This window comes from Pan troglodytes, chromosome 6, assembly GCF_028858775.2.
Source record: "Pan troglodytes isolate AG18354 chromosome 6, NHGRI_mPanTro3-v2.0_pri, whole genome shotgun sequence".
NCBI classification, from domain to species: Eukaryota; Metazoa; Chordata; class Mammalia; order Primates; family Hominidae; genus Pan; species Pan troglodytes.
Window position 1 is genome coordinate 7,080,525 of NC_072404.2, and position 24,245 is coordinate 7,104,769.

Consider the following 24,245-nt stretch of genomic DNA (forward strand, 5'->3'; position numbering starts at 1 on the left):
CCGGGCGCGGGCTACTGACGCCATCTCTAGAGGCCTAGAGTTACTTGGAGAGCAGCTGGTTGCCAAGGCAACCCGCCCTGCCCAGAACAAGTGCAGATGACTAGGTTTGGGCCCCGCAGGGCTTGGGGGTCTGGGGAGCAAGCTGCCCCGGCCGGGCTGGCGTCCCGGGGTGGGGCCTCCGCCGAGGGTCCAGGGCATGGAGCTCGGCTCGGAGTCGAAATGGATGAGCTACGGCTATTGGGATCAACAGGGCTAGGACTTAAACTTCGTGCTGAATTTAAAAAATCAGGATAGGTGCTAAAAATACACAGGGTGGGTAGTGTTATAATAATGCTTGTGTCCGGGAGCGGTGACTCACGCCTGTGATCCCAGCATTTTGGGAGGCCCAGGCGGGCGGATCGCTTGAGCTCAGGAGTTCGAGACCCGCCTGGCCAACATGACGAAACCCCGTCTCTACTAAAAATACAAAAATTAGCCAGGCGTGGTGGCAGGTGCCTGTAATCCCAGCTACTCGGGAGGCTGAGGCAGGAAAATCGTTTAAGCCCGGGAGGTGGAGGTTGCAGTGAGCCGAGATCGTGCCACTGCACTCCAGCCTGGGCGACAGAATGAGACTCTGTTTTAAAAAATAAAAAATAAATTAAAAAAATAAAAATTAGCCGGGTGTGGTGGCACGTGCCTGTAGTTCCTGATAGTCTGGACGCTGAGGTGGGAGGATCGCTGGAGCCTGGGAGATGGAGGCTGCAGTGAGCTATGATCAAGCCATTGCACTCCAGCCTGGGCAACACAGCCAGACGCCGTCTAAAAAAAAAAAAAGAAAAAAAAGCATGCTTTCAAGTCACCCAGTAAGTTAAGTGCTTGGCAGCCGTATCAAGTATGATGTACGTTGCCTCAGGAATCCAAAGGTGACAAGCAAAGAAGGTGCACTCTTCCTTACTGGTAGAAGATTGTATTTGGTTCCTTTTTCTGCATAACAAATTAACCCAACATTTAGCAGCCTAAAAGAACATTTATTTTCTCATGGTATCCGCGGTCAGGGAAGTGGGCGTGGCTAAGCTCTGTGCCTTTGCCTCAAGGGTTCACCAAGTTGTGGTCAAGGTGTCCCCCAGGGTTGTGGTTTCATCGGAAAGCTTGTCTGGAATGATCCACTCCCAAGCTCACACACGCGGATATCGTAAGGACTCAGTCCTCCAAGGTCATTAGAGAAGGGCCTCAGCCTTGCTGGCTGCTGCCCAAAGGCCACCCTCAGTTCCTTGGTACATGGGCCTTACCACAAGGAAGCTCACAACACTGCAGCTGGCTTGCCTTAGACGGTGCAAGCACACACAATTGGAGGCACACACAAGACGCACATCACAGTCTCCTTGCACCCTAATCTCAGAAGTGACTTCCCTAGGCTTTCGCCATATTCTGTTCATTAGAAGTCGGCTGGGTGTGGTGACTCACACCTGTAATCCCAGCACTTCGGAGGCTGAGGTGGATGGATCACTTGAAGTCAGGAGTTCAACACCAGCCTGGCCAACGTGGCAAAACTCCATCTCTACTAAAAATACAAAAATTAGCCAGGCATGGTGGCATGCACCTGTAATCCCAGCTACTCAGGAGGCTGAGGCATCAGAACCTATTGAACCCGGGAGGCGGAGGTTGCAATGAGCTGAGACCGCGCCACTGCACTCCAGCCTGGGCAACAGAGCAAGACTCCAGCTCAAAAAAAAAAAAAAAGTGAATCATGGCCAGGTGCAGTGGCTCAGGCCTGTAATCCCAGCTCTTTGGGAGGCTGAGTCAGGAGGATAGATGGACACCAGGAGTTCAAGACCAGCCTGGGCAAATAGTAAGACCTCATGTCTACAAAAATAAAAATAGAAAATTAGCTGGGTGTGGTGGTGCACGCATATAGTCCCAGCTACTTAGGAGGCTGAGGTGGAAGGATTGCTTGAGCCTGGAAGATGGAGGCTGCAGTGAACTATGATCCCACCACTGCACTCCAGCCTGGGTGAAAAAAAAAAAAAAGGAAAAAAGGAAATTTTTTTCATTTTTATTTTTGGAAATTGATATGGTTTGGCTGTGTCCCCACCCAAATCTCATCTTGAATTGTAGCTCCCATAATTCCCATGCATTGTGGGAGGGACCTGGTGGGACATAATTGAATCATGGGGGCAGTTTCCCCCATACTGTTCTCGTGGTAGTGAGTAAGTCTCATGCGATCTGATGGTTTGATAAGGGGAAACCCCTTTTGCTTGGTTCTCATTTTCTGTCATCTGTTGCCATGTAAGATGTGCCTTTTGCCTTCTGCCAAGACTGAGAGGCCTCCCCAGCCACGTAGAACTGTGAGTCCATTCAACTTCTTTTTATTTATAAATTACCCAGTCTCAGGTATGTCTGAATAGCAGTGTGAATACTGACTAATACAGAAATGCTGAAAGGACTTGGATGCAATGACATCCCAGTGGCACTGAGCACTCCTGGCACCCAGAACACGGCTCCTAAATACCATCCCCCATGAATACGGACCAGGGCTCCTGGGAGAAATGGCTGATCCCAGGGCTGTGGCAGGGAGAGCTCAAGATGGGCCTTGAATAGGTAAATCTGAACATCCTTTACAAGATAGCCTTGTAAGGCTCTCTGGGGTCATCTTCACACATTCTCAGGCGATACCCTTGTCAGGCTATCTAGGGTCATCCTCACATACTCTCACGTCATGTCTGGCACCCGTCTTTCTTGGTTGTTGAGTCTTCCAAGAACAAGGACTGTCTGTCCATTGATTTGCATCTACTATTGTACCTTTCATGAGACACACATTTTTCTCTTTTCTTCCCAAAATAATACTTCATGAAACATGTTTTAAAGTTTTATCCAATATAGGTCTTACATATGTCCTAAGTTTATTCCTATGTGTTTTATCTTTATTACCGTTGTAAATGGAGTTTTCCTCTTCCATTACATCTTCTGATTATTGTTTGTGTGAATGAAGGATTTTGATCCTGTGTGTTGGTTTTATATCCTATTATCTTAACTAGGTTCTTTTATTGTTTGAGGAGGTATGCAAGTTTTAGAATATTAAGGAGTTATATCACTCACTTCCTACTTTATTGAACACTAAATTATTGACACCTGAGGTATGAAACTTTTTTTTTTGAGACAGAGTCTTGCTGTGTTGCCCAGGCTGGAGTGCAGTGGCACGATCTCGAGTCACTGCAGCCTCCACATCATGGGCTCAAGCAATTCTCCTGCCTCGGCCTCCTGAGAAGCTGGAACTACAGGCGCCCACCACCATGCCTGGCTAATTTTTGTATTTTTGGTAGAGACAGGATTTCACCATGTTAGGCTGGTCTCAAACTCCTGACTTCAGTGATCTCTCCACCTCCGCCTTCCAAAGTGCTGGGATTACAGCTGTGAGCCATCGTGCCCGGCCGTTACTAGCTGTTTTAATAAGACCATGAACCACAGCTGATCAACCCAACTGTTGCAAAATACTCTTAACCATCTCCCAAGGATCTCTGGCCCTCAAATTGGATTAAGCTGGCTTTTCTCATTTACAGCAAAGCTTAAAGTGATACCATTTTCTCCACGGTATCTTTCTTCCTACAAACTTCATCTCACACCTTGGATGCTTGTTGTCTGTTTATGCTAGATTCAGTATCTGATGCATCTGGTGTTGCAGAACACTGCATGTGCAGCACTCAGTTCAGCTGTATTCTTGGTAGGCCGTGGAAGGCCAAAACTGGTTGGGTTTCTGACACCTGAACAAGTTTAGGAATCACTGCTTCAGACAGAACTTCCAAGATTTACCGCCAAGAGACCCAGCTGTGTAGCACGATGGAAGATGGGCTTGGCTCCCGCAGAACAGGGAATCAGAGGCTGCGAGTGATGGACAAAGCGTGGGTGCCACAGAAGTCCTGGGGAAATGGGCCAACGCCCAGCCAAACAACTGGCCCAAATCACCCCTGCAAACGATCACACTGCTCAGCACTGTGTGCGCTGACCCCGGCTCGTTGAACAGCCGATTTTATCTAGAATCTCATCAACTTTTTACCCAATTGCCATAGAAACAGTAACCTTTCTAATTGCCCTCATTCTCCAGGGACTGTTTAAGTGAAACCAGGAGAGGGAAACGCTGGTCCTCTGAGTGGACTGCTGTTTCATTTTTTTCTTAAGATTCACCACAGCCCAACTATGTGCAAAAATAGCTTTAGTGTGGAACGAAACATCCAGAATGAAAAATTACAGAGCTGCTCTAAAAAGTTTTTTTTTTTTTTTGGAGACAGAGTCTCGCCCTGTCGCCCAGACTGGAGTGCAATGGCACGATCTCAGCTCACTGCAAGCTCCACCTCCCAGGTTCAAGCGATTCTCCTGCCTCAGCCTCCCGAGTAGCTGGGATTACAGGCACGTGCCAACACGCCTGGCTAAATTTTTTTGTATCTTTAGTTGAGACGGGGTTTCAACATGTTGGCCAGGCTGGTCTTGAACTCCTGACCTCGCGATCCGCTCACCTCGGCCTCCCAAAGTGCTGGGATTACAGGCGTGAGCCACCGCGCCCGGCCAAAAAAGGCCATTTTGAAAGGCATTTCTTGCAGCATCGATTGCAAGAAAATCTTAGCTTTTACTGTGTTCTAAGATGATGTCATAATGTAGCTCAGGAGTGTGTGCAGCCTCAACACTGCATGTCAGCAGAGCCTCCCCATCCCGATGTCGGAACAATGTGAGGTAGAAATCAAAGAACAACATCCTCAAACAAAAGAAATGAAAAACAGGGCCGGGCACTCACACCTGTAATCCCAGCACTTTGGGAGGCTGAGGTGGGAGGATCACTTGAACCCAGGAATTAGAGACCAGCCTGGGCAACATAGCAAGATCCCACCTCTACAAAAAAAATTAAAAATTAGCAGGGCATCGTGGCATGCACCTGTAGTCCCAGCTACTTGGGAGGCTGAGGTGAGAGGATCCCTTGAGCCCAGGAGGTCAGGCCTGCAGTGAGCTGTGATGACGCCACTGCCCTCCAGCCTGGGCGACAGAGCAAGACTGTCTCTAAATAAGACAAACAAATTGAAAAACAGCAAAAAATCTCTCTAACAGCATTCAACTAATATCTCGGCCTAAATACTCTCCTCTTTGCTTTATTCACCTTGTATAATAAACTGTGATTATAAGTTTTTAATATCATTTCAGCAAAATGAAGTAAATCAACATTTATCTGCAAAAACTTCATATGCATCCACACAGAAAAGTCAGACTAGTTTCTCTGTCACCGGGTTCCCCAGAACACAATGATCCTCTCAACACATCTGCAATATTGAAGGCCAGGCACCATGGCTCACGCCTATAAGCCCAGTACTTCGGGAGGCCAAGGTAGAAAGGTCACTTGAGGCCAGGAGTTCGAGACCAGCCTGGGCAACGTAGTGAGACCCTATCTCTATAAAAAATATATATATTTTTAAATTAGCTGGGCATGGTGGTGCACACCTGTAGTCCTAGCTACTCGGGAGGCTGAGGTAGGAGCTTCACTCACGCCTAGGAGTTCAAGGCTACAGTGAACCATGAATGCACCACTGCACTCCAGCCTGGGTGACAGAGCAAGACCCTGTCTCCAAAGAAATACAGACATTTACAATACTGAGCGGATGTCAAAGATCCTCATTCTTAAGCTTAGCATTTGGAAAACTACGGCAATTTCAGCCGCTGACCTATTTTAGGAACTCATCTCTGAGCTGATCATTCAAGTGCAGTCTTAGGCTTACTGCAAAGAATACATCTGGAAGGTTAATGAAGAGTACATTTAAAAATATCCCCGATCCCTTTTAACTTTGTTAACCTGGAGAAACTGAGTTAGGATTGACGGGCTGGTTATATCCGTCCTTCCTGTGATGCTGGACCTAATTTCTCACCAGGAATACCGGACGCTGTCAACCCTCACTCTGACTTAAAAGGCCTTTTGGGGACATCTTGTGAAAATATTTTGATACTGCAGCCCGTACACCAGAAAGGGAAGTAGCAGCCAGGCTCCCAGGCTCCTGTCCAAGATGCCAGGCACCAGGGGTGACGGCACGGCCCTGGGCCCTGCCCAGATAAAACAGTGATGCCAGCCAAAGCCCAACTCAGGCAAAGGAGAGCCGCCGAGGCAGGGGGCGAGGACACTTCCCAAGACGCGCTTCCTCTGCTGTAGGCAGGTGGGGTGACGCAAGATGCCAGGCGCGGGACTGTGAGCCTGTTCAACCCAGCAAGAGAAAACGTTCAGCATCTGCAAACATCTGCTCCCGCGGCCGCACCAGCCCAGGTCCAAATCTGCTTTTGAAAAGGCAGGGCCTCGGCCGGGCGTGGTCGCTCACACCTGTAATCCCAGCACTTTGGGAGGCTGAGGCGGGTGGACCACCTGAGGTCAGGAGTTCGAGACCAACCTGACCAACATGGCAAAACCCCGTCTCTACTAAAAAATACAAAAATTAGCTGGGCGCGATCGCGGTCGCCTGTGATCCCAGCTACTGGGGAGGCGGCACATGAGAATAGCTTGAACTCAGGAGGCGGAGGTTGCAGTGAGCTGAGATCGTGCCACTGCACTCCAGCCTGGGCAACAGAGTGAGACTCCATCTCAGAAAAAAAGAAAAGGCAGGGCCAGTGACCTCCACGGTTGACTCTGACATTCCAGCCGGCAGGGCCACGGCCGACTCACCCGCTCTCAGTGACACTCCAGCCGGCAGGGCCACGGCCGACTCGCCCGCTCTCAGTGGCACTCCAGCCGGCAGGGCCACGGCCGACTCGCCCGCTCTCAGTGGCACTCCAGCCGGCAGGGCCACGGCTGACTCGCCCTCTCTCAGTGGCACTCCAGCCGGCAGGGCCACGGCCGACTCGCCCGCTCTCAGTGGCACTCTGGGGACAACTTCATTTCCATCAGGGAGGCTTTGGGTTCCATCAACTTTTTTTTTTTTTGAGAAGGGTCTCGCTCTGTCATCCAGACTGGAGTGCAGTGGCACAGTCATGGTTCACTGCAGCCTTGAGGTCCTGGGCTCAAGCGATCCTCCCACCTCTGTCTCCCAAGTTGGTGGGACTCCAGGCACGCACCACCACACCTGGGTAATTTTTGTATTTTTTGTAGAGACAGGGTTTTGCCATGTGGCCCAGGCTGGTCTTGAACTTCTGGGTTCAAGTGATCCACCCGCCTTGGCCCCCCCAAAGTTTTGGTCTTACAGGCCTGAGCCACCACGCCTGGCCTCACTCTTAAGTTTTATACTTCAATACTCCGTCAAATCGAAGACAGAAAACGCAATGCATGAACCAGGCGCCGCCTCTCCCCGCTGAGAAAATGTGCCAGGGCTGTTTGGCCTTTGGTGGGAGAGCTAGACAACGCCATCTAACAGGGACAGCACCGAGCTGACCACCCAGTCTCAAAATTTTGAGCAATCACAGTAAAACCCAAGTGAAATTCATTTTAATGTTTTATTAACCTAGCATATTCAAAATATTATTTCAACATGTAAATATTTTTTTACTCTTCAGGCCTTGGTTTTATTTGCATTTCTAGAAATATACACACAGTTCTAACTCTGTGCTACAAAAATTATACAGCAGTCCCCGTTTATCCTCTGGGGATCTGTTCCAAGCCTCCCAGTGGGTGCCTGGACCCCACTCTACAATAAAGGCAACATGTAAACAATACCTTTAACAGTGAGATATAGATAGATAGATAATTTGGTATTATGTTCAAAGCCCAGTGTGTTTTGGATACTTTTTTTTTTTTTTTTTTTGAGACAGAGTCTCACTCCGTGGGCCAGGCTGGAGTGCAATAGCACAATCTGGACTCACTGCAACCTCTCCCTCCCGGGTTCAAGTGATTCTGACTCCTGAGTAGCTGGGATTACAGGCACCTGCCACCATGCCTGGCTAATTTTTGTATTTTTAGTAGAGACAGGGTTCACCATGTTGGCCACGCTGGTCTCGAACCCTGACCTTGTGATCCACCCGCCTCAGCCTCCCAAAGTGCTGGGATTACAGGCGTGAACCATTGCGCCTGGCCTTGTTTTGGTTTTTTTGTTTTTTTTTTTTAATGAGACAGTCTTGCTCTCTGTGACCCAGGCTGGAGTGCAGTGGTGTGATCACAGCTCACTGCAGCCTTGACGTCTCCTGAGTAACTGGGACCACATGCATGCACCATCATGTCTGGCTATTTATTTTTTTGAGAGACGACGTCTTACTACATTGCCCAGTCCTATCTGAAACGTCTGGGCTCAAGCAATCCGCCCACATCAGCCTCCCAAGGTACTGCAATTACGGGCATAAGCCACTGGGCCCGGCTGGATACATCTCAATTTGGACATTAAATTATCAGAACTTTGTTTCTCAAGACTTTAAAAATTAAAAACATTTTTTCATTAGAACACCTGATCTGCAGATTCACAGTTCACACACCCAGGTTCCTAACGTACCTGTTTTCCACTGACTGAACCAAGTTAGTGGTTTTTAAACTTAACCACACTGAACACTGTGCTGGCTGCATTTTCCTTGCTCCACAGCACACGCGGCCACAGGTGCTGCAGACACAGGGAAGCGGCTTGTCCAAGCGCAGTCCCAGACCAGACATGTCACCCGGGCAGCTCCAGGTGTAAACCTGAGTCCACCTCAGACCACAGAACCAGGGCCTCGGGGTGGGGTCCAGCACCCTCCCGTAAGGAGCCCTGTGTTTTGACACAGGCTAGGGCTTGGGAACCGCCGGCCTAGGACAGACACCATGAAATAAGCACAGCAACAGTCACATGTCACCCACCGTCAGGGATGTGCGTGGCCAGGTGATTGCATTGTTGTGCAAGCATCCTACAGGGACTTACACAGAGCTCGATGGTGCGGCCTCCTCCACACCCAGGCTGTAGGGCATAGCCTGTGGCTCCCAGGCTACAAATGCGTGCAGAGCGCTACTGCGCTGAATGCTGTAGGCCACTGCGGCACGGCGCTGCGTGTTTGTGCTCCTAAACCTAGGCGTGGTGCGGTCCAGCTTGCTGGGAGGATTACATCCTAGTGTTCTGTGGGACTGCAGGGTGACTAGCTTGTTCTTAAGTTTTTTGTTTTTTTTTTGAGATGGAGTCTTGCTCTATCACCCAGGCTGGAGTGCAATGGCACGATCTCTGCTCACTGCAACCTCTGTCTCCCGGGTTCAAGCGATCCTCCTGCCTCAGCCTCCTAAGTAGCTGGGATTACAGGCACTCACCACCACACCCGGCTAATTTTTGTATTTTTAGTAGGGACGGGGTTTCATCATGTTGGCCAGGCTGGTCTCAAACTCCTCCAAATACCACAATGTACCCCATCAATATGTACAATTATGTCAATTAAAATAAAAGCAAAAAAGTTTGTCAGATTAAAATAAAAAGATATAGTGAAAATACAGTATCTTCTGCAATCACCAACATATACACGGTCCGTCATCGACAGAAACATCGTTCGCCTGACTGCAGGTCTGACCACCTTTTTGCAGAAGCCAACAGAATACAAACCCTTCCCATTTTTAGATGGTGAAACCAGAAAAAAAAATGCAGTGGCTTGTGTTTTTGTGAACTGTCTCAGCGGGACGTCTGGTGGGCACAGCTGGATGGCCGGGGCAGCTCAGAACAGGACAGAACTTGGGGTAATTTTGTTTCACCTTATTCCCTGACACCCCCTAAGTTCCCAGGAAATCACTGCACTCTTGATGAGCAGAGCGGCTGTCAGTATAAATCTAACACCAGTATTTACGTTACCCGTGTTCATCACTTCACAAAATTAGACGGTGGTGGAAAGTGTCAGGCCACGAAGGCCGCATCTGTCATCTGAGCCACAAAGGACTGTGCACCTCACTACCCCCCTTCCCTCCCGTTTTGGCTTTCTGCTCTTCAAACCTATAAAACCCAGTTTCCTGTAATCTCTGGCACTTGTGGAAGCCCTAGTTCCTGCCATTGTAGTTTTAAGTCACTTCTGGAAGTTTCCACTGATTCATCACTGGACAGAGCCATCTTCAACAGGTGGCATTTTGCAACTTTCTTGTTGGTGCTGAAATAGATCCAGGTGCAAAGCAGCTCTCGGGCTTGCTGGCTGCTGACAACTGTACCTTTTTTTTTTTTTTTTTTTTTTGAGATTCAGTCTTGCTCTGTTGCCCAGGCTGGAGTGCAGTGGCACAATCTGGGCTCACTGCAACCTCCGCCTCCCAGGTTCAAGTGATTCTCCTGCCTCAGCCTCCTGAGTAGCTAGGATTACAAGCGTGTACCACCACCACACCTGGCTAATTTTTGTTTTAGTAGACATGGGGTTTCACCATGTTGACCAGGCTGGTCTCAAACTCCTGACCTCAGGTGATCCGCCTGCCTCTGCCTCCCAAAGTGCTGAGATTACAAGCGTGAGCCACTGCGCCTGGCTGAACTGTGCCTGTTTTAAGAAGTTGGCCGTGGCAGGGACAAGTGGTCCAGGAAGACACACCTTCTCTCACAGAGTGTCCCAGCCCCTTGGAGGTCAGGAACGGGCACGCAGCTGTGCCCTCAGAGAATGCAAGTAGCACCTGTGGCCACCACTGGACAAGTACCCTCGGCCAGGCAGGTGGATGTCCTTCCCCCTTCTTGGCCAGACAGTCACATCGTTACAGAGGTGACATGGTGAAGAGCGCAAGTGAGCTGTCTGGTGTTTGCTGGTTTTGAACTCCTGACCTTAGGTGACCCACCCACCTTGCCCTCCCAAAGTGCTGAGATTACAGGTGTGAGCCACCACGCCCGGCCTAGTTTGTGTATTTCAGTGGGAAAATTTCAAGGTTTCAGGCTAACCATCTTCACTAAAATATAAAAGATTAGCCGGGCATGGCAGTTTGGTGCCTGTAATCCCAGCTACTCAGGAGGCTGAGGCAGGAGAATTGCTAGAACCTGGAATGCAGAGGTGGCAGTGAGCTGAGATTGTGCCACTGCACTCCAGCCTGGGCAATAGAGCAAGACTTTGTCCCTTTAAAAAAAAAAAAAAAAAAGCAAAGCCAGCCAGCATTGAAGCTGGGGATTCCCGTGAAGATGGCCCGGAGGTGCTGCTGGGCCATTAGAAGTATGGGGAGTACCCGAAGGCGGAAGTTACCTAGAGTGGAAATAACCCACACGGCAGTGCGAACGGGAAGGACCTCACCACTTTCCACCAAAAAGAACAAAGAACAGCTCTTTTCAGGTTTGTCTTGATGATGCAGAAATGTTGATCATGTCAGAGGATCTTGGAGGGCAGAAAAGGTGTTTCAGAAACCAGCTGTATGATGCTGCTGCTGCCGAGAGGTTGCGCTGGAGCGAGCTGCTTTTGTAACTTGGGGTCCCAGTCCTGTGTCCTTCATCCATCCTGATGAAGTCACACCACTGGAGCATCGCGTCACACTGTGCAGTTACACACAGCAACCTTTCCGTGTTCACCAACCAAGAGCTGCAGCACCCCACACAGACCAAACTGCGTTCACATGAGCCGGGTGAACCAGCACCCGAGTCGCTGGGCCAGCCCGCCAGGAGCCAGGGTGAGGAAATCTCCCAACGGCCTGGATTCAGAGACTGTCATGGGTGAGCACCTACAGAGATGGTGGATGGATCAGCTCAGCCTCCATGCGCTGACCACAAGAACCCACACAGCTTCCTGCAGGTAAGCAACTACCACTGGCCTGGCCCAGGGATGGACGCCAGACACCACCAGGTGCAACAGTTGAGGCAAATACAGATGCTTCTCGATTTGTCAAACATTAGCATTACGAGTTGAATCATGTCCCCACAAGACATGCCGGAGCCCTAGACTCGGGACCTCAGAGTGTGACCTTCTGTGGAGACAGGGTCTTTTCAGAGGTCATGACCGTGGCATCACATGACCAGCATCCTTACAAAAAGGGGAAGTCGGGACACACACAGAATGCCATGTGAAGATGAAGGTGGAGACGGGGGTTGTGCATTGACGAGCCCCGAGATGCTGGGGAGACGCAGCCGATGCTCCCCGCAGCCCTCAGAAGGGGCTGGCCCTGCCGACATCCTGCACCTGGACTTCGAGCCCCCAGAACTGTGAAAGAACCGATTTCTATGGTTTGAGCCACCCAGTTTTTAGTACTTGGTGACGGCAGCAGTGGGAAATGAGAACAACTAGAATCAACTTCAGCATTCAATTTTATTATAGTCCCATCTCCCTCAACAAACAAGATCAGCAGCCAGTGTGGGATGGTGCTCAATGGGGCTCCACTTCCCACTAGAGTGTAAGCTGCTTCCACGCATGCTACTGCGTGCTCTGAGCCATCGCAGCGGAGTCTCTTCTCACCCAGCTTTGATGGTGGGGCGACTCCCGTGTCTGCAGCTGTGGTCCAAAGGGTGTCTGTGCTGGATACAGAAGTTGCCGTGACATTGGGCACATACCATCTGCAGCATCTCTTTCTTCTTGCAGCCCTCTTTTGAGCAACGGTATGTAAAAATCTAAGAGAGCAAAGTGACTTCAACAAGCAATTCTTTTTTTGGAGACAGGGTCTCGCTCTGTTGCCCAGGCTGGAGTGCAGTGGCTTGATCTTGGCTCACTGCAACCTCTGCCTCCTGGACTCAAGTGATTCTCCTGCTTCAGCCTAGTACCTGGTACTACAGGCACACACCGCCACGTCCAGCTAATTTTGTCTATTTTCATAGAGATGGGGTCTTGCCATGTTGCCCAGGCTGGTCTCAAACTCAGCCTCAAGTGATCCTCCCGCCTTGGCCTCCCAAAGTGCTAAGATTACATGTGTGAGCCACTGTGCCGGCCTTAATAAATTCTTTAACAGCCCCTGGTAAGAACATTCACATTTAAACTGGACACGGTTCCTGTCTGCACAGAGTACAGATGCAAAGTTTCATTTGACCATCTCAGTGTAGGTAAGAAGAACATGGGACTGGACCCAGTGGCTCATGCCTGTCATCCCAGCACTTTGGGAAGCCAAGATGGGTGGATTGCCTGAGCTCAGGAGTTCGAGACAAGCTTGGGCAACATAGTGAAACCCCATCTCCACTAAAATATAAAAGATTAGCCAGGCATGGTGGCGTGGTGCCTGTAATCCCAGCTACTTGGGAGGCTGACGCAGGAGAATTGCTAGAGGAGGCAGAGGCGGCAGTGAGCTGAGATTGTGCCACTGCACTCCAGCCTGGGCGACAGAGCAAGAGTTCATCCCTTTAAAAAGAAAGAAAGAAAAAAAGCCGGTCAGCATTGAAGCTGGGGATTCCCGTGAAGATGGCCCAGAGGTGCTGCTGGGAGGACAACAGAGAGAGGCGGCCAGGAAGCAGGGAGCGGGAGGGAAGGAGGCCAAGCACAGATGACAGGCAAGCCCCACAGAGGCACTGGCTCCAGGAGCCCTGGGACAGTGGAGGTTGTCCCCATCAAGGGAATATCTATCATGTCCCAGTACCCACCGGTCATTTTTTTTTTTTTTTTTGGTGCCAGGATGTAGGCAGCGATATAAAGTCCTAGGAGTCAGAACTCCAAGAGGGGAAGGCAGTGAGGAGAGTGGGGAGGGTTCCAGTAGCCGGGGGTGGCCCTCCGGCCAAGGCAGGCAGGCATGGCCATGCTGAGCGACCATGCAGGAGGGACCCGTGCAGGGATGCAGGCAGAACACAGGGTGTGCCCACCAAAAGGGCAGGAGCACAGCGGGCCAGGAGCAGCCGGGAGGGCATACCTGTGTGGGGGCCTTGGGGCAGTGCTGGGTGAGCCCCCAGCAAGGGAAGCTGTGTCGTGTGGAAGAAGCGGGTGTGCCAGAGAGCTGTGATGTCTCAGAGGCTTAAGAGACCTCCAGAGGCTGAGGGTCCCAGGGCACAGCCACAGCAGGGAGAGCTAGACAGGGCCAGAAAGTGGGGACCAGAGCAAGCTTCCGCACAGAGAATTTTGTGTGGCAGACTAAGGAACACTGATTTTATTCTCTATGTTTGAGACCAAAAGTTACTTGGTTTATGGTAATCATAACTGTAAAGTATTGAACATCATATACTAAGATAGTTGGTAACCACCAATCAGGACCCATGACTAGGAACGGATTAAGCCTGACAGCAGCCAGTTCACTAGAGAAGCTCCTTGAGCTGGGCGTGGTGGCTCACACCTATAATCTCAGCACTTTGGGAGGCTGAGGTGGGCAGATCATAAGGTCAGGAGTTCAAGACCAGCCCGGCCAACACAGTGAAACTCTGTCTCTACTAAAAATACAAAAGTTAGCTGGATGTGGTGGCATGCGCCTGTAGTCCCAGCTACTCAGGAGGCTGAGACAGGAGAATCGCTTTAACCCGGGAGGCGGAGGTTGCAATGAGCCGAGACGGCACCATTCACCATTGTACTCCAGCCTGGGTGACAGAGCAAGACTCTGTCTCAAAACAAACAAACAAACAAACAAATGAAACGCACATGAACAGAATGGATCTAGAAAGCCATGTGAATTCTCCATCTCAGGAGGGAAACTAGTAAATTCCAGTCAAGAAAGGCGAACCTGACCTGGGATCCCTCATATTAAAGAACATATATAAAACTGAAAACTCAGGCCCCTCGCAGTTTAGGACAGGGATAACGCAGCGTTAGGACTCTTCTTTTCTACTTTGTACATAAACTATTGGGAGTAATTTTCAGGTAGCAAACTGACTCTTCCCAAGGAAAAACCAGGCTTCCCAGATGAAGGAACTGAGGCGGGCTCTGTCCTTACCTTCTCTTTCTTCTTCCCAGGGTGAGAGTCACAGTCTCTGTCAATGTGATCACCAACCACCACGTCTGGTATCTGGCCCTTTTTTACTGGGATGGGCGTATTACAGAGTGGGCATACCGGGACGTGAACATCCTAAAAATAACAAAGGTAAGATGGCATCTGAGACTCACGCAACCTAAACTCACACAAGTTTTAAACGAGTACTCCTGTGCGGCACACTTAAACACAAAGAGAGGACAAAAACCGGTCTCCCGAGCCCTCCGAGAACAAAGCATCACTGGGTCATGGATTAGCGGCAGCCGTCTCTAGAATGTGGGCATCAGCTGCCCTGAGGAGTCTAGTGAAGTTTCAACGAATGGACTTCAGCCAACTGCAGAAACCAGCTGGGGCCATCTCAGGCTGGTACCGCCCAGGTGAGAACAGAGCCTGCCCAGACACCTCCACAGGGAGGAGATGGAGGGAAACACGGACCACAAAGACCCTCCAGCTCCCCTCAGTCGCCAACGGCCTGATCCCTTTGCGGTTTCCCCAGTGGCTTCCACGTACACAGAGAGTTGCTTGCACCCAGATGAGGCCACGTGTACCTAGGGTGAGCTCCCAGGTACTGACGACCGTCACTGGCTGCAGGCCAAGGTTGTGGGGGCTCTGGAGGGGTGGACCGCCCAGCAGCTAACGCCCAGCATGGCTAAAAACCTGAGCCAGGGCAGGAGTTAATGGAAAGGTCAATGAGAAAACTGAGGTGGCAACCAACATCGAACAGGTGGCAGGTGCTCACGGAATTATGCGCACACCGTCTGCAGACCGAGCTGGGAGAGTCACAGGTGGTGGTACTCCCTCATTTGGTCAAATGAAATAAAGTATTAGTAAACGGTCTCCAGCCAGACCCCACCCCATGCTGGGGCAGGAAGGGGCAGTGGGAAGACAAGCTGGCCAGTCTGGCTTAGTCATCCGTGCCTAGTAAACGCAGGGAATGTGAGTCACCCTCCCCACCCACCGTGATGGCCTAAAAATGGCTGGAGGGTCAGACCCTGGCCAACACTGGTCAAAGCACAGAATGCTGGGCCACCCACATTACCACCACCACCAGGGTCAAGTGGCAGAGTTCACTAAAATGACCTGTGACCCATCCAGAGACAAAGTGAACACGGGCTGGGAACCATCTGAAAAGTCAACAGAAGTCTCAAACCTCTGGACTCGGGGCAAGCTCACTTCCTTAGGTCCTCTTTCAGTTTCTGCTGTGTACTCTGGGAGTCACCTAAATACGATGTCAAGGCTGCAGTTATTCAAATCAATAAGCATATTTACTGCCTTCCTGATTGGCTTCCAAGTCAAATATTAAAACCTTTCTTGCATCTGGTGAAGACACAGCTATGGTGTAATAGCTATGGTGTAACGGATCAAAGGAACCAAGTATTTGAACATCTAAAGTAAGCTTGGAACATAAGGTTACAACTAAGTGACTCCATGAGTCCCTGAAAATAAGATTTCAGTTGTCTGAGAGTCACCCAACAGAATGTCCTGTGAGGGCAGACACGCTCCTCTGTACTGCCTAACAGCAGGCACCTGAAACGAGGCTAGTGGGACTGACAAACTGGATTTTAAAATTTAATTTTCACTGAGTTAGCCACACGTGGCTAGTCCCTACCATACCAGCAAGACAGTGCAGCTTCAGACGGTGAAGATGAGAAACTTTTGAACAAAGGATCAATTACCTTCTGGAATGCAAACGGACACTTATGTGCAGCGTATGTAAAATGATCTTTACAGAAATCTTGTTTACATGCATCACATTTTACTGGAAGAAAATCTAAAAAACAAAAAACAGGGAAGTGTTTTAACAACTGGAACAAAATACTTTCAGATAGTACTATCAAAGTGTTTACCTACACTAGGTGCTTTAGGCCTATGAGATGGACAGGTCCTCGAGGGCCACACATGTGAAAACAATCCCAGGGTCAGGCTGTCTTCTAGAGACCTCCTATGGCATCGCAAGTATTCCAGCAGCCCCCTGGATCCACCTGGCCCTGCCAGCCAGCCTGCACCCCTGCACCCCGCCTCTGGTGGATGCTAAGTGTCAAACAGAACCTGCACCAGCACAGTTCCCAATACTGAAGAGCCAAGAAGGCCAAGACACAATTATCAGCTAATTAACAGAACAGCCAGCTTTCCCCCAACAAAATACCATTTTCTATTAAGTCTCTTAAAAGTACTCACCTAGCTGCTTGCAAGTCTTTTCTGAACAATGCTTCCCCAAATCAGGAAACTCCATTATGAGAACAGTGCTCAAAACGCAGATGGCGGAGTTAAGTGTCACCTACAAGAGAATCAGAATAGTTAGGAGGAAAGCTGGACTGCCCTTCAGTCACCAGGATTTACAATGTAATTACTGCTAATGAAAGTCAACAAACACTGTGTGGGGAGCATTCCACGGAGTTTTAGTACAAATACCAGGTGTCCGCCATTCGTAGTCAACCCCATTAAGAGACACGGACTCCTTCATAGGCCTTTTAATTCCTTGTCTATGAAGCACTCCTTGAACTCGGGTTTCTATTTAAACTCACACTGAGGGGGCGAGAGCTAATTCACACAGCTGCCAGTGATGATTACGACTTTGGTGAATTTTAAGTCACAATTTTATCCATGGAATATACTTGTTGACATAAACAAAACTCTGTTACTAGGTGCTAAATCACATCAGTTGACTCCATTATCCAGAGAAGATTTAACTCTGTCCCTCGCCTCTCTCTTCAACTCCCTTAGGCATTGAATCTTACTGTGAACTTATTCCTCGATGACATCAACGTGGAGTTGATGAGGGAGAAGCGCAAGCTGTTAAGTCACTATGGAAAACAGGCAGACAGGTGGTGAAACTACCGCACTCGAGAGAGAATCAAGGGGCTCACGAGGTCCCCTCCATGATCTAGTACCCACCAGCCCTCCCGGGGGCCTTTTCCTGGGGCTCACGAGGTCCCGTCATCTAGTACTCACTAGCCCCTCCCGGGGCCTTTTCCTGACCTTCCCATCAGCTCTCTCCCCGCTCTTGGAGGCCTCTTAGACTGTCGCCTAAGACTGGAACACTCTCGCCCATGGCAAACGTCTAGTTATCCCCTCCCGCCTCAGTTTAAAGCCATTCCCACCCTCCCCAGTTCCCTCTATGTTACACGCCCGCTACTTAAGGTGCCCATTAGTCCTTTCCCAGCCCTCCTTCGCCCACAGCTTCCAACTACGGATCCGCTGGTTTACCATTAGCTCCCGGTGCCCGACACACAGCAGGCGTTCCGAAATTGTTTTGTTCAAGGAATTCACAAGAGTTTGATGTGAATCCCTAAATGATTTTGTTCTGGACGCACAGCACCCGTCCTAGGAAGCCAACACCCTACCCTGGCGGGCCGGGCCCGCAGCAAGAAAACACACATCTACGTGGCTGTCACTCGGCTGGCGGGTTAACGACCCCGTCCGACCCGGTACTACGGCCCCGATGGCAGGCCCAGCCCCCAACAGACAGCCAGACTCCCAGCAGACAGGCCGGACCCCCAACAGCCACACCCCGGCAGGCCCGGTCCCCAGCAGACAGCCGGACCCCCAGCAGCCTGACCCCCAGCAAGCAGCCGGACTTTCAACAGCCGGACTCCTAGCAGACAGGCCGAACCCCCGAGCAACCTGACCTCAAGGCAGGCCCGACCCCCGGCAGACCCTGTCCCCGGGGACAGCGCAATCCCGGTCCCGTACCTGGCTCTCGTCGGGGACCCAGGTAGCTGAGGTGAATAGCAGATGGAAGAGACGTAAACTCAGGTGTCCTCCTCCGTAGTCGGCTCTGGGTAGCTAAGCAGAAAGAACCTCGACACTGGCACCGAGACGCCGTCGAAGGCACACCCACACCCACACCGGAACGCAACATCTCGCTGCCCGCGGCCTACGGCCATTTATCCGCAGCCGCCGGATCTGAGAGCCGTCCGGGCCTTGGGGTTTCCGGGCGCGCCCCGACAACGTCACCCGCAGACCGGCCAATCCCGCCAGGCCGCGGCCCAGTGGCGCCGGCGCGCACCGAAGACGACACCAGCCATCCGGCCAATCCCGCCCCGCCGCGCCCCGCAGGCCCGCCCACTCCTCGCCTCTCCACTTCCCTTCTCGAAGTGTCCGGTCGCTTCTCGCAGGCGGCGCGCTTGCTGAGTGACAGTGAGGCGGCTCCGCGCAGGCGCAGCCGGGCGGGCGAGGAGCGGGGAAGCTGACTCAGGGCTGCGGCCGGGGTCCTGCGGGGTAGGAGCGCGAGGCCGGCCTGAGGGAGGAGGCCTAGCGACCCATCCGGCGCCTCCCGCCCCGGGCACCCGCCCATGGCCGCGCATCCTGCGGGCCCCAGGAGGCCTCCATCTCAAAACAACGTGTTTTTAGGTAATTTCAAACTTAGGGAAAAGCTTCAAGAATAATACCGAAAATGTCAGTGTCCCCAGCACCTAGATCCCCCAGTTAAACCCTTTCCCATTTCACCGCGCTGTCCCCCGCCCCCTGGACGGTTATGTGGCCGCGTGGGGTTGACTCTGCCCAGGGCCGCGGTCACTGCACAGAACGCCCTGCACGTAAGGGGCTCCGCCTGGGTAAGACCCCGCCCGGCTGGGCAGGAGGAGGGCGTGGGCCCAGGACATGGAGACCAGCCTGGGCAACATAGCGAGACCCCATCTCTGCAGAAATAAAATATTAGCCGGACGGTGCACGGTGGCTCAGGCCTGTAATCCCGGCACTTTGGGAGGCCGAGGTGGGAGGATGGCCTGAGGTCAGTGTCTCACATGTCTGTGTGAAGAGACCACCAAACAGGCTTTGTGTGAGCAACAAGGCTGTTTATTTCACCCGGGTGCAGCCCGGCTGAGTCGGCAAAGAGAGTCAGCAAAGAGTGATGGGATTATCATTAGTTCTTACAGGTTTTGGGATAGACGGTGGAGTTAGGAGCAATGTTTTGCAGGCAGGTGGTGGATCTCACAAAGTACATTCTCAAGGGTGGGGAGAATTACAAAGAACCTTCTTAAGGGTAGCGGAGATTACAAAGTACATTGATCAGTTAGGATGGGGCAGAAACAAATTACAAGGGTGGAATGTCATCAGTTAAGGCTGTTTTCACTTCTTTTGTGGATCTTCAGTTGCTTCAGGCCATCTGGATGTATACATGCAGGTCACTGGGGATATGATGGCTTAGCTTGGGCTCAGAGGCCTGACAAGAGTTCAAGGCCAGCCTGGTGAACATGACGAAACCCTGTCTCCACAAAAATAAGAAATGAACGCGGCATGGTGGCATGCACCTGCAGTCCCAGCCTCTTGGGAGGTGGAGGCATTAGTCAGCTGTGAATGCGCCCAGCACTAGAGCCTGGGCAGCAGAGCAGACCCTTCCTCAAACCCAAAAAGCGTCGTGTCAACCGGACCAGATGGTCGCCTAATCAATAGAGACCACGCCCAATCAGGTAAGGACAGACACAACCAGGCATGCTCTTTCTTGTTTTGTTTTTTGTTTGTTGTTTTGAGATGGAGTTTCACTCTTATTGCCCAGGCTGGAGTGCAGTGGTGTGATCTCGGCTCACCGCAACCACCACCTCCTGGGTTCAAGCTATTCTCCTGCCTCAGCCTCCCAAGTAGCTGGGATTACAGGCATGCACCACCACGCCCAGCTAATTTTGTATTTTTAGTAGAGACGGGGTTTCTCCATGTTGGTCAGGCTGGTCTCGAACTCCCAACCTCAGGTGATCCACCTGCCTCGGCCTCCCAAAGTACTGGGATTACAGGCGTGAGCCACTGCGCCCAGCTTGTTGTTTTTCTTTAGACAGTGTCTTCCTCTGTGGCTCAGGCTGAAGGGCACTGGGATGATCACAGCTCACTGCAGCCTCCACCTCCCAGGCTCAAGCCATCCTTCTTCCTCAGGCTCCTGATTAGCAGGAGCTACAGGCATGCGCCATCATGCCTGGCTAATTTTTGTATTTTTTGTAGATACAGGGTTTTGCTATGTAGCCCAGGCTGGTCTTGAACTCCTGACCTCAGGTGATCCCTCTGCCTCGGCTTCCCAAAGCACTGGGATTACAGAACATGAGCCACTGTGCCCGGCTTATTGTACAGTCTTTACTCTCGGTTTTCACCAGAGAACTCAAGGGCTGTGAAAAGAGCAGGACCTCACCAGCTGCACGGCGGTGGTGACTGGCTCCATCTTGCTGTCCCTCCCAATCACACAACATCTCCCCTTGAAGGCTCTGCCCAGGCCCGGACTCCCACCTTTCAAGATGTCTGGATCAGTGCAGGACCTCCTCCTTGGCCACATCGCTCTCCTTGGACTGGTTCGTTAACCCTGTTTTACCCACATTTTCTTTTTTTTTCTTTTTTTTTTTTTGAGACGGAGTTTCATTCTTGTTGCCCAGGCTGGAGTGCAAAGACTCGGTCTCAGCTCATTGCAGCCTCCGCCTTGCAGGTTCAAGTGATTCTCCCACCTCAGCCTCCCAAGTAGGATTACAGGTACACACCACCACACACAGCTAATTTTTTTGTATTTTAGGAAGAGATGGGGTTTCACCATGTTAGCCAGCCTGGTCAGGTGATCCATCCGCCTTGGCCTCCCAAAGTGCTGGGATTACAGGCGTGAGGCACTGTGCCCGGCCTGCCCCCCTTTTCTCTTGATGTAAGTGGACATTTAAATCCATAATCTGTAACATTTATGCATTAAGTTTACTACTATCTATGGTTTGCAGTGTTGACTCACCTGTGGAGTGGTCTGAGCCTGAATGCCCGGGGCTGTGGCCACCAAGTGAACAGGCTGTGCTAAGGGGAATTGCCACCTTGGGAACCCTGTGTAGTTACGGCTTTTCTGATTAAGTATCAATAAAAGTCTGACCTTGTGAAAAAAGCAAACGTGAGTGGCCCTGCTTATGTTTCACCTTGCGTTGCTCAGTGATAGTTCTGCAAAGTCGCAGCAAACATGGAATCATCTAATTGTCGTGAGTGTTGGTGAGTAACACCCCTAGGCACTGGCTCCTGGGGAAATACAGAGTCAGGTTCCTCCAAGCCGCTGGCCACAGCATTTTTGTTAAGCAGTTCATCGTTAACCTTGTTGTACGTGTCTCTCTCTCAAGGTTCCTTATTTAATAATGTCTAGTTGATTCATTAACATGGAATTCACGGCCAGTACCTGTGTCACTCATGCCTGACTGAAGTTTATCAGCACGTCTTTTTCTCCCTTAGGCACATGACAGCCTTCTTGCAATCAAGAAACTACGTGTGGCCAGGTGCGGTGGCTCACGCATGTAATCCCAGCACTTGGGGAGGCCAAGGCGGGTGGATCACCTGAGGTCAGGAGTTTGAGACCAGCCTGACCAATATGGTGAAACTCCTTCTCTAGTAAAAATACAGACATTAGCCGGGCATGGTGGTGCACACCTGTAATCCCAGCTACTCGGGAGGCTGCGGCAGGAGAATCTCGGGGGTGGAGGTTGCAGTGAGCTGAGATCGCCCCACTGCACTCCAGCTTGGGCAACAGTGAGACTCCGTCTCAAAACAAAACAAAACAAACAAATTGGCCAGGTGTGGTGGCGGGGGCGGCGCACCTGTAATTCCAGCTGCTCAGGATGTTAAGGCAGAAGAATCGCTTGAACCTGGGAGGTGGAAGTTGCAGTGAGCCTAGATTGTGCCACTACGCTCCAGCCTGGTTGACAGAGTGAAGCTCTGTCTCAAAAAAAGAAAAGAAGCAATACTAAGTTCTGATCCTCGGACCCCATTCAGTTTTTTGTTGTTGTTGTTGAGACGGAGTCTCGCTCAGTCGCCCAGGCTGGAGTACAGTGGTGTGATCTTGGCTCACTGCAACTTCTGCCTCCTGGGTTCAAGCGATACTCCTGCCTCAGCCTCCTGCAGATTTTACAAACAGTATCAACAATGTCTCTTTTCCTTTCCGCTCTAGGATCCCATCCACTATCACAGTTTCAGCTTCCCCCAAACTGGAATATGTCTTTGCAGATTCCCATCCTTATTAAAGGGCAAAGACTTCTCATACACCTAGGATGGATCATATATTCTTGGCGGGACTGCAGAGAAGGTGCCGTGTCCTGGGTCCTCATGTCGGGGCACAGGCTTCCAGCCAATTCTACCTGGGTTATGTTTATCTCAATTCCCTGGTGGTATTGGTGTCTGCTGGGTTTTGCCAGAATGAAGACACCGTGTTTTCATTTGTCAGTTGATTCGTATTTTCCAGGAAGACATTCTGAGATTACAGCATTGTCTTAGTCAAGGTGCTGCAGAGGGACAGAACTAATAGGATATATGTACATATGAAAGAAAGTTTATGAAGAACTGGCTCACACCATCACAAGGCAAAGTCTCATGACAGGCCGTCTGCAAGCTGAGGAGTGAGGAAGCCAGCAGTGGCTCAGCCGGAGTCCAACAGCCTCAAACGGAATCCGACAGTTCAGGCTTCAGTCTGTGGCCAAATGCCCAGAGACCCCGGAAAGCTACTGGTGTAAGTCCCAGAGTCCAAAGGCCAAAGAACCTGGAGTGTGATGGCCAAGGGCAGGAGGAATGGACAGAAGCATCCAGCATGGGGTAAAGACGAAAGCCAGAAGACTCAGCAAGCTAGCTTACCTACCTTCTTCTACCTGCCTTGTTCTAGCCGCGCTGGCAGCCGGTTGGAGGGTGCCCACCCCCACTGAGGGTGGATCTTCCTCTCCTAGTCCACTGACTCAAATTTCAGTCTCTCTGGGAGCACCCTCACACCAGAAACAATACCAGCCATCTAGCCACCCTTCAGTTCACCATCACAACCATTGTCTTATTCATGAAACCTCTGCAGACCCACCTGAACCTCCGTCGGTGACTTCTACCTCAAGCCCTCTGATTGTTGCCCAGTGGTGCTTTTTAAAATAATTTCCATAGTTTCTTCTACACCTTTAGTTGGTATTCTACTGTAAAGGAGAGATTTTCTTACTCATTTATTTGTTAGTTTATAGTCACCACCATATGGATGCAGAGTTCTGTCTCATTCACTGGGGAGTATTCTACTGCAGTCATGATTTATTTTGATGTTCACATCCCAGATTTGGTGAGTGAGCACCCCTACACACTGGCTCCCGAGTGCTGACGTGTCCCCGTCCTTCTCTGCACTTTTCCTTACCTCCTGGCCTCAGATATTCCAGGGTCATTTCTTCTCTCCCTGCTCCAACCCTGCAGTCAGCCATCTCCCTAAGGACGTTGGTTCCTTTATGGAAGGTGGCATTTAGAAGCCAGGATTTGGGCTGAGCACTGTGGCTCACGCTTGTAATCCCAGCACTTTGGGAGGCCGAAGTGGGCGGATCGCTGGAGGCCAAGAGTCTGAGACCAGCCTGGCTAACATGGTGAAACCCTTCCCCGTCTCTACTACAAATAAAAAATTAGCTGGGTGTGTTGGCCTGTGCCTGTAATCCCAGCTACTCAGGAGGCTGAAGCACTAGAATCTCTTGAACCCAGGAGGCCGAGGTTGCAGTGAGCCAAGATTGCACCACTGCACTACAGCTTGGGTGACAGCACGAGACACCATCTCAAAAAGGATAATAATTTTAAAAACAGCAGGATTTGGGTGAGCAGTGCGCTCATTGCTTCTGGGCTCTCTCAGTGGACA

General features: G+C 50.9%; 1 protein-coding gene and 1 long non-coding RNA gene across 6 annotated transcripts; one reads left to right on the forward strand and one right to left on the reverse strand.

The window, feature by feature from the left end:
- Positions 1-596: 596 nt before the first annotated feature.
- ZFAND2A (zinc finger AN1-type containing 2A) lies at positions 597-18,768 on the reverse strand. 4 transcript variants are annotated; one of them, XM_054687310.2, is made up of 6 exons: positions 18,368-18,768; positions 16,853-16,952; positions 16,351-16,445; positions 14,639-14,770; positions 12,259-12,410; positions 11,331-11,530 (listed from the first exon to the last, which is right to left on the reverse strand). In XM_054687310.2, the coding sequence occupies exons 2-6, from the start codon at positions 16,905-16,907 to the stop codon at positions 11,422-11,424; spliced, it is 543 nt and encodes a 180-aa protein (XP_054543285.1). In that variant the 5' UTR covers positions 16,908-16,952; positions 18,368-18,768; the 3' UTR covers positions 11,331-11,421. The 4 variants fall into 4 exon arrangements, with proteins under 4 accessions (XP_054543283.1, XP_054543285.1, XP_054543284.1 ...); XM_054687308.2 differs by lacking the exons at positions 11,331-11,530; positions 12,259-12,410 and adding an exon at positions 597-798; XM_054687309.2 differs by lacking the exon at positions 12,259-12,410 and having other exon boundaries at positions 11,418-11,530.
- A 67-nt stretch (positions 18,769-18,835) lies between these two features.
- Positions 18,836-24,034, forward strand: LOC107971977 (uncharacterized). 2 transcript variants are annotated; one of them, XR_010158754.1, is made up of 5 exons: positions 18,842-19,027; positions 19,768-20,085; positions 20,755-20,946; positions 21,028-21,121; positions 21,355-21,514. It is a non-coding gene; the product is annotated as an uncharacterized LOC107971977 (long non-coding RNA). The 2 variants fall into 2 exon arrangements; XR_010158755.1 differs by lacking the exons at positions 21,028-21,121; positions 21,355-21,514 and adding an exon at positions 22,557-24,034 and having other exon boundaries at positions 18,836-19,027.
- Positions 24,035-24,245: the final 211 nt, after the last annotated feature.

Bases quoted from the DNA above. Each gene is read 5' to 3' on its own strand.
- ZFAND2A (XM_054687307.2), bottom strand. From the start codon at position 16,907: ATGGAGTTTCCTGATTTGGGGAAGCATTGTTCAGAAAAGACTTGCAAG. The intron at 14,771-16,350 runs GTAATTGATCCT...TGTTATTTTTAG, and splicing joins GTCCGTTTGCATTCCAGAAG to GATGTTCACGTCCCGGTATG. The intron at 12,428-14,638 runs GTAAGGACAGAG...TGCTTGTTGAAG, and splicing joins CTGGGAAGAAGAAAGAGAAG to TCACTTTGCTCTCTTAGATT.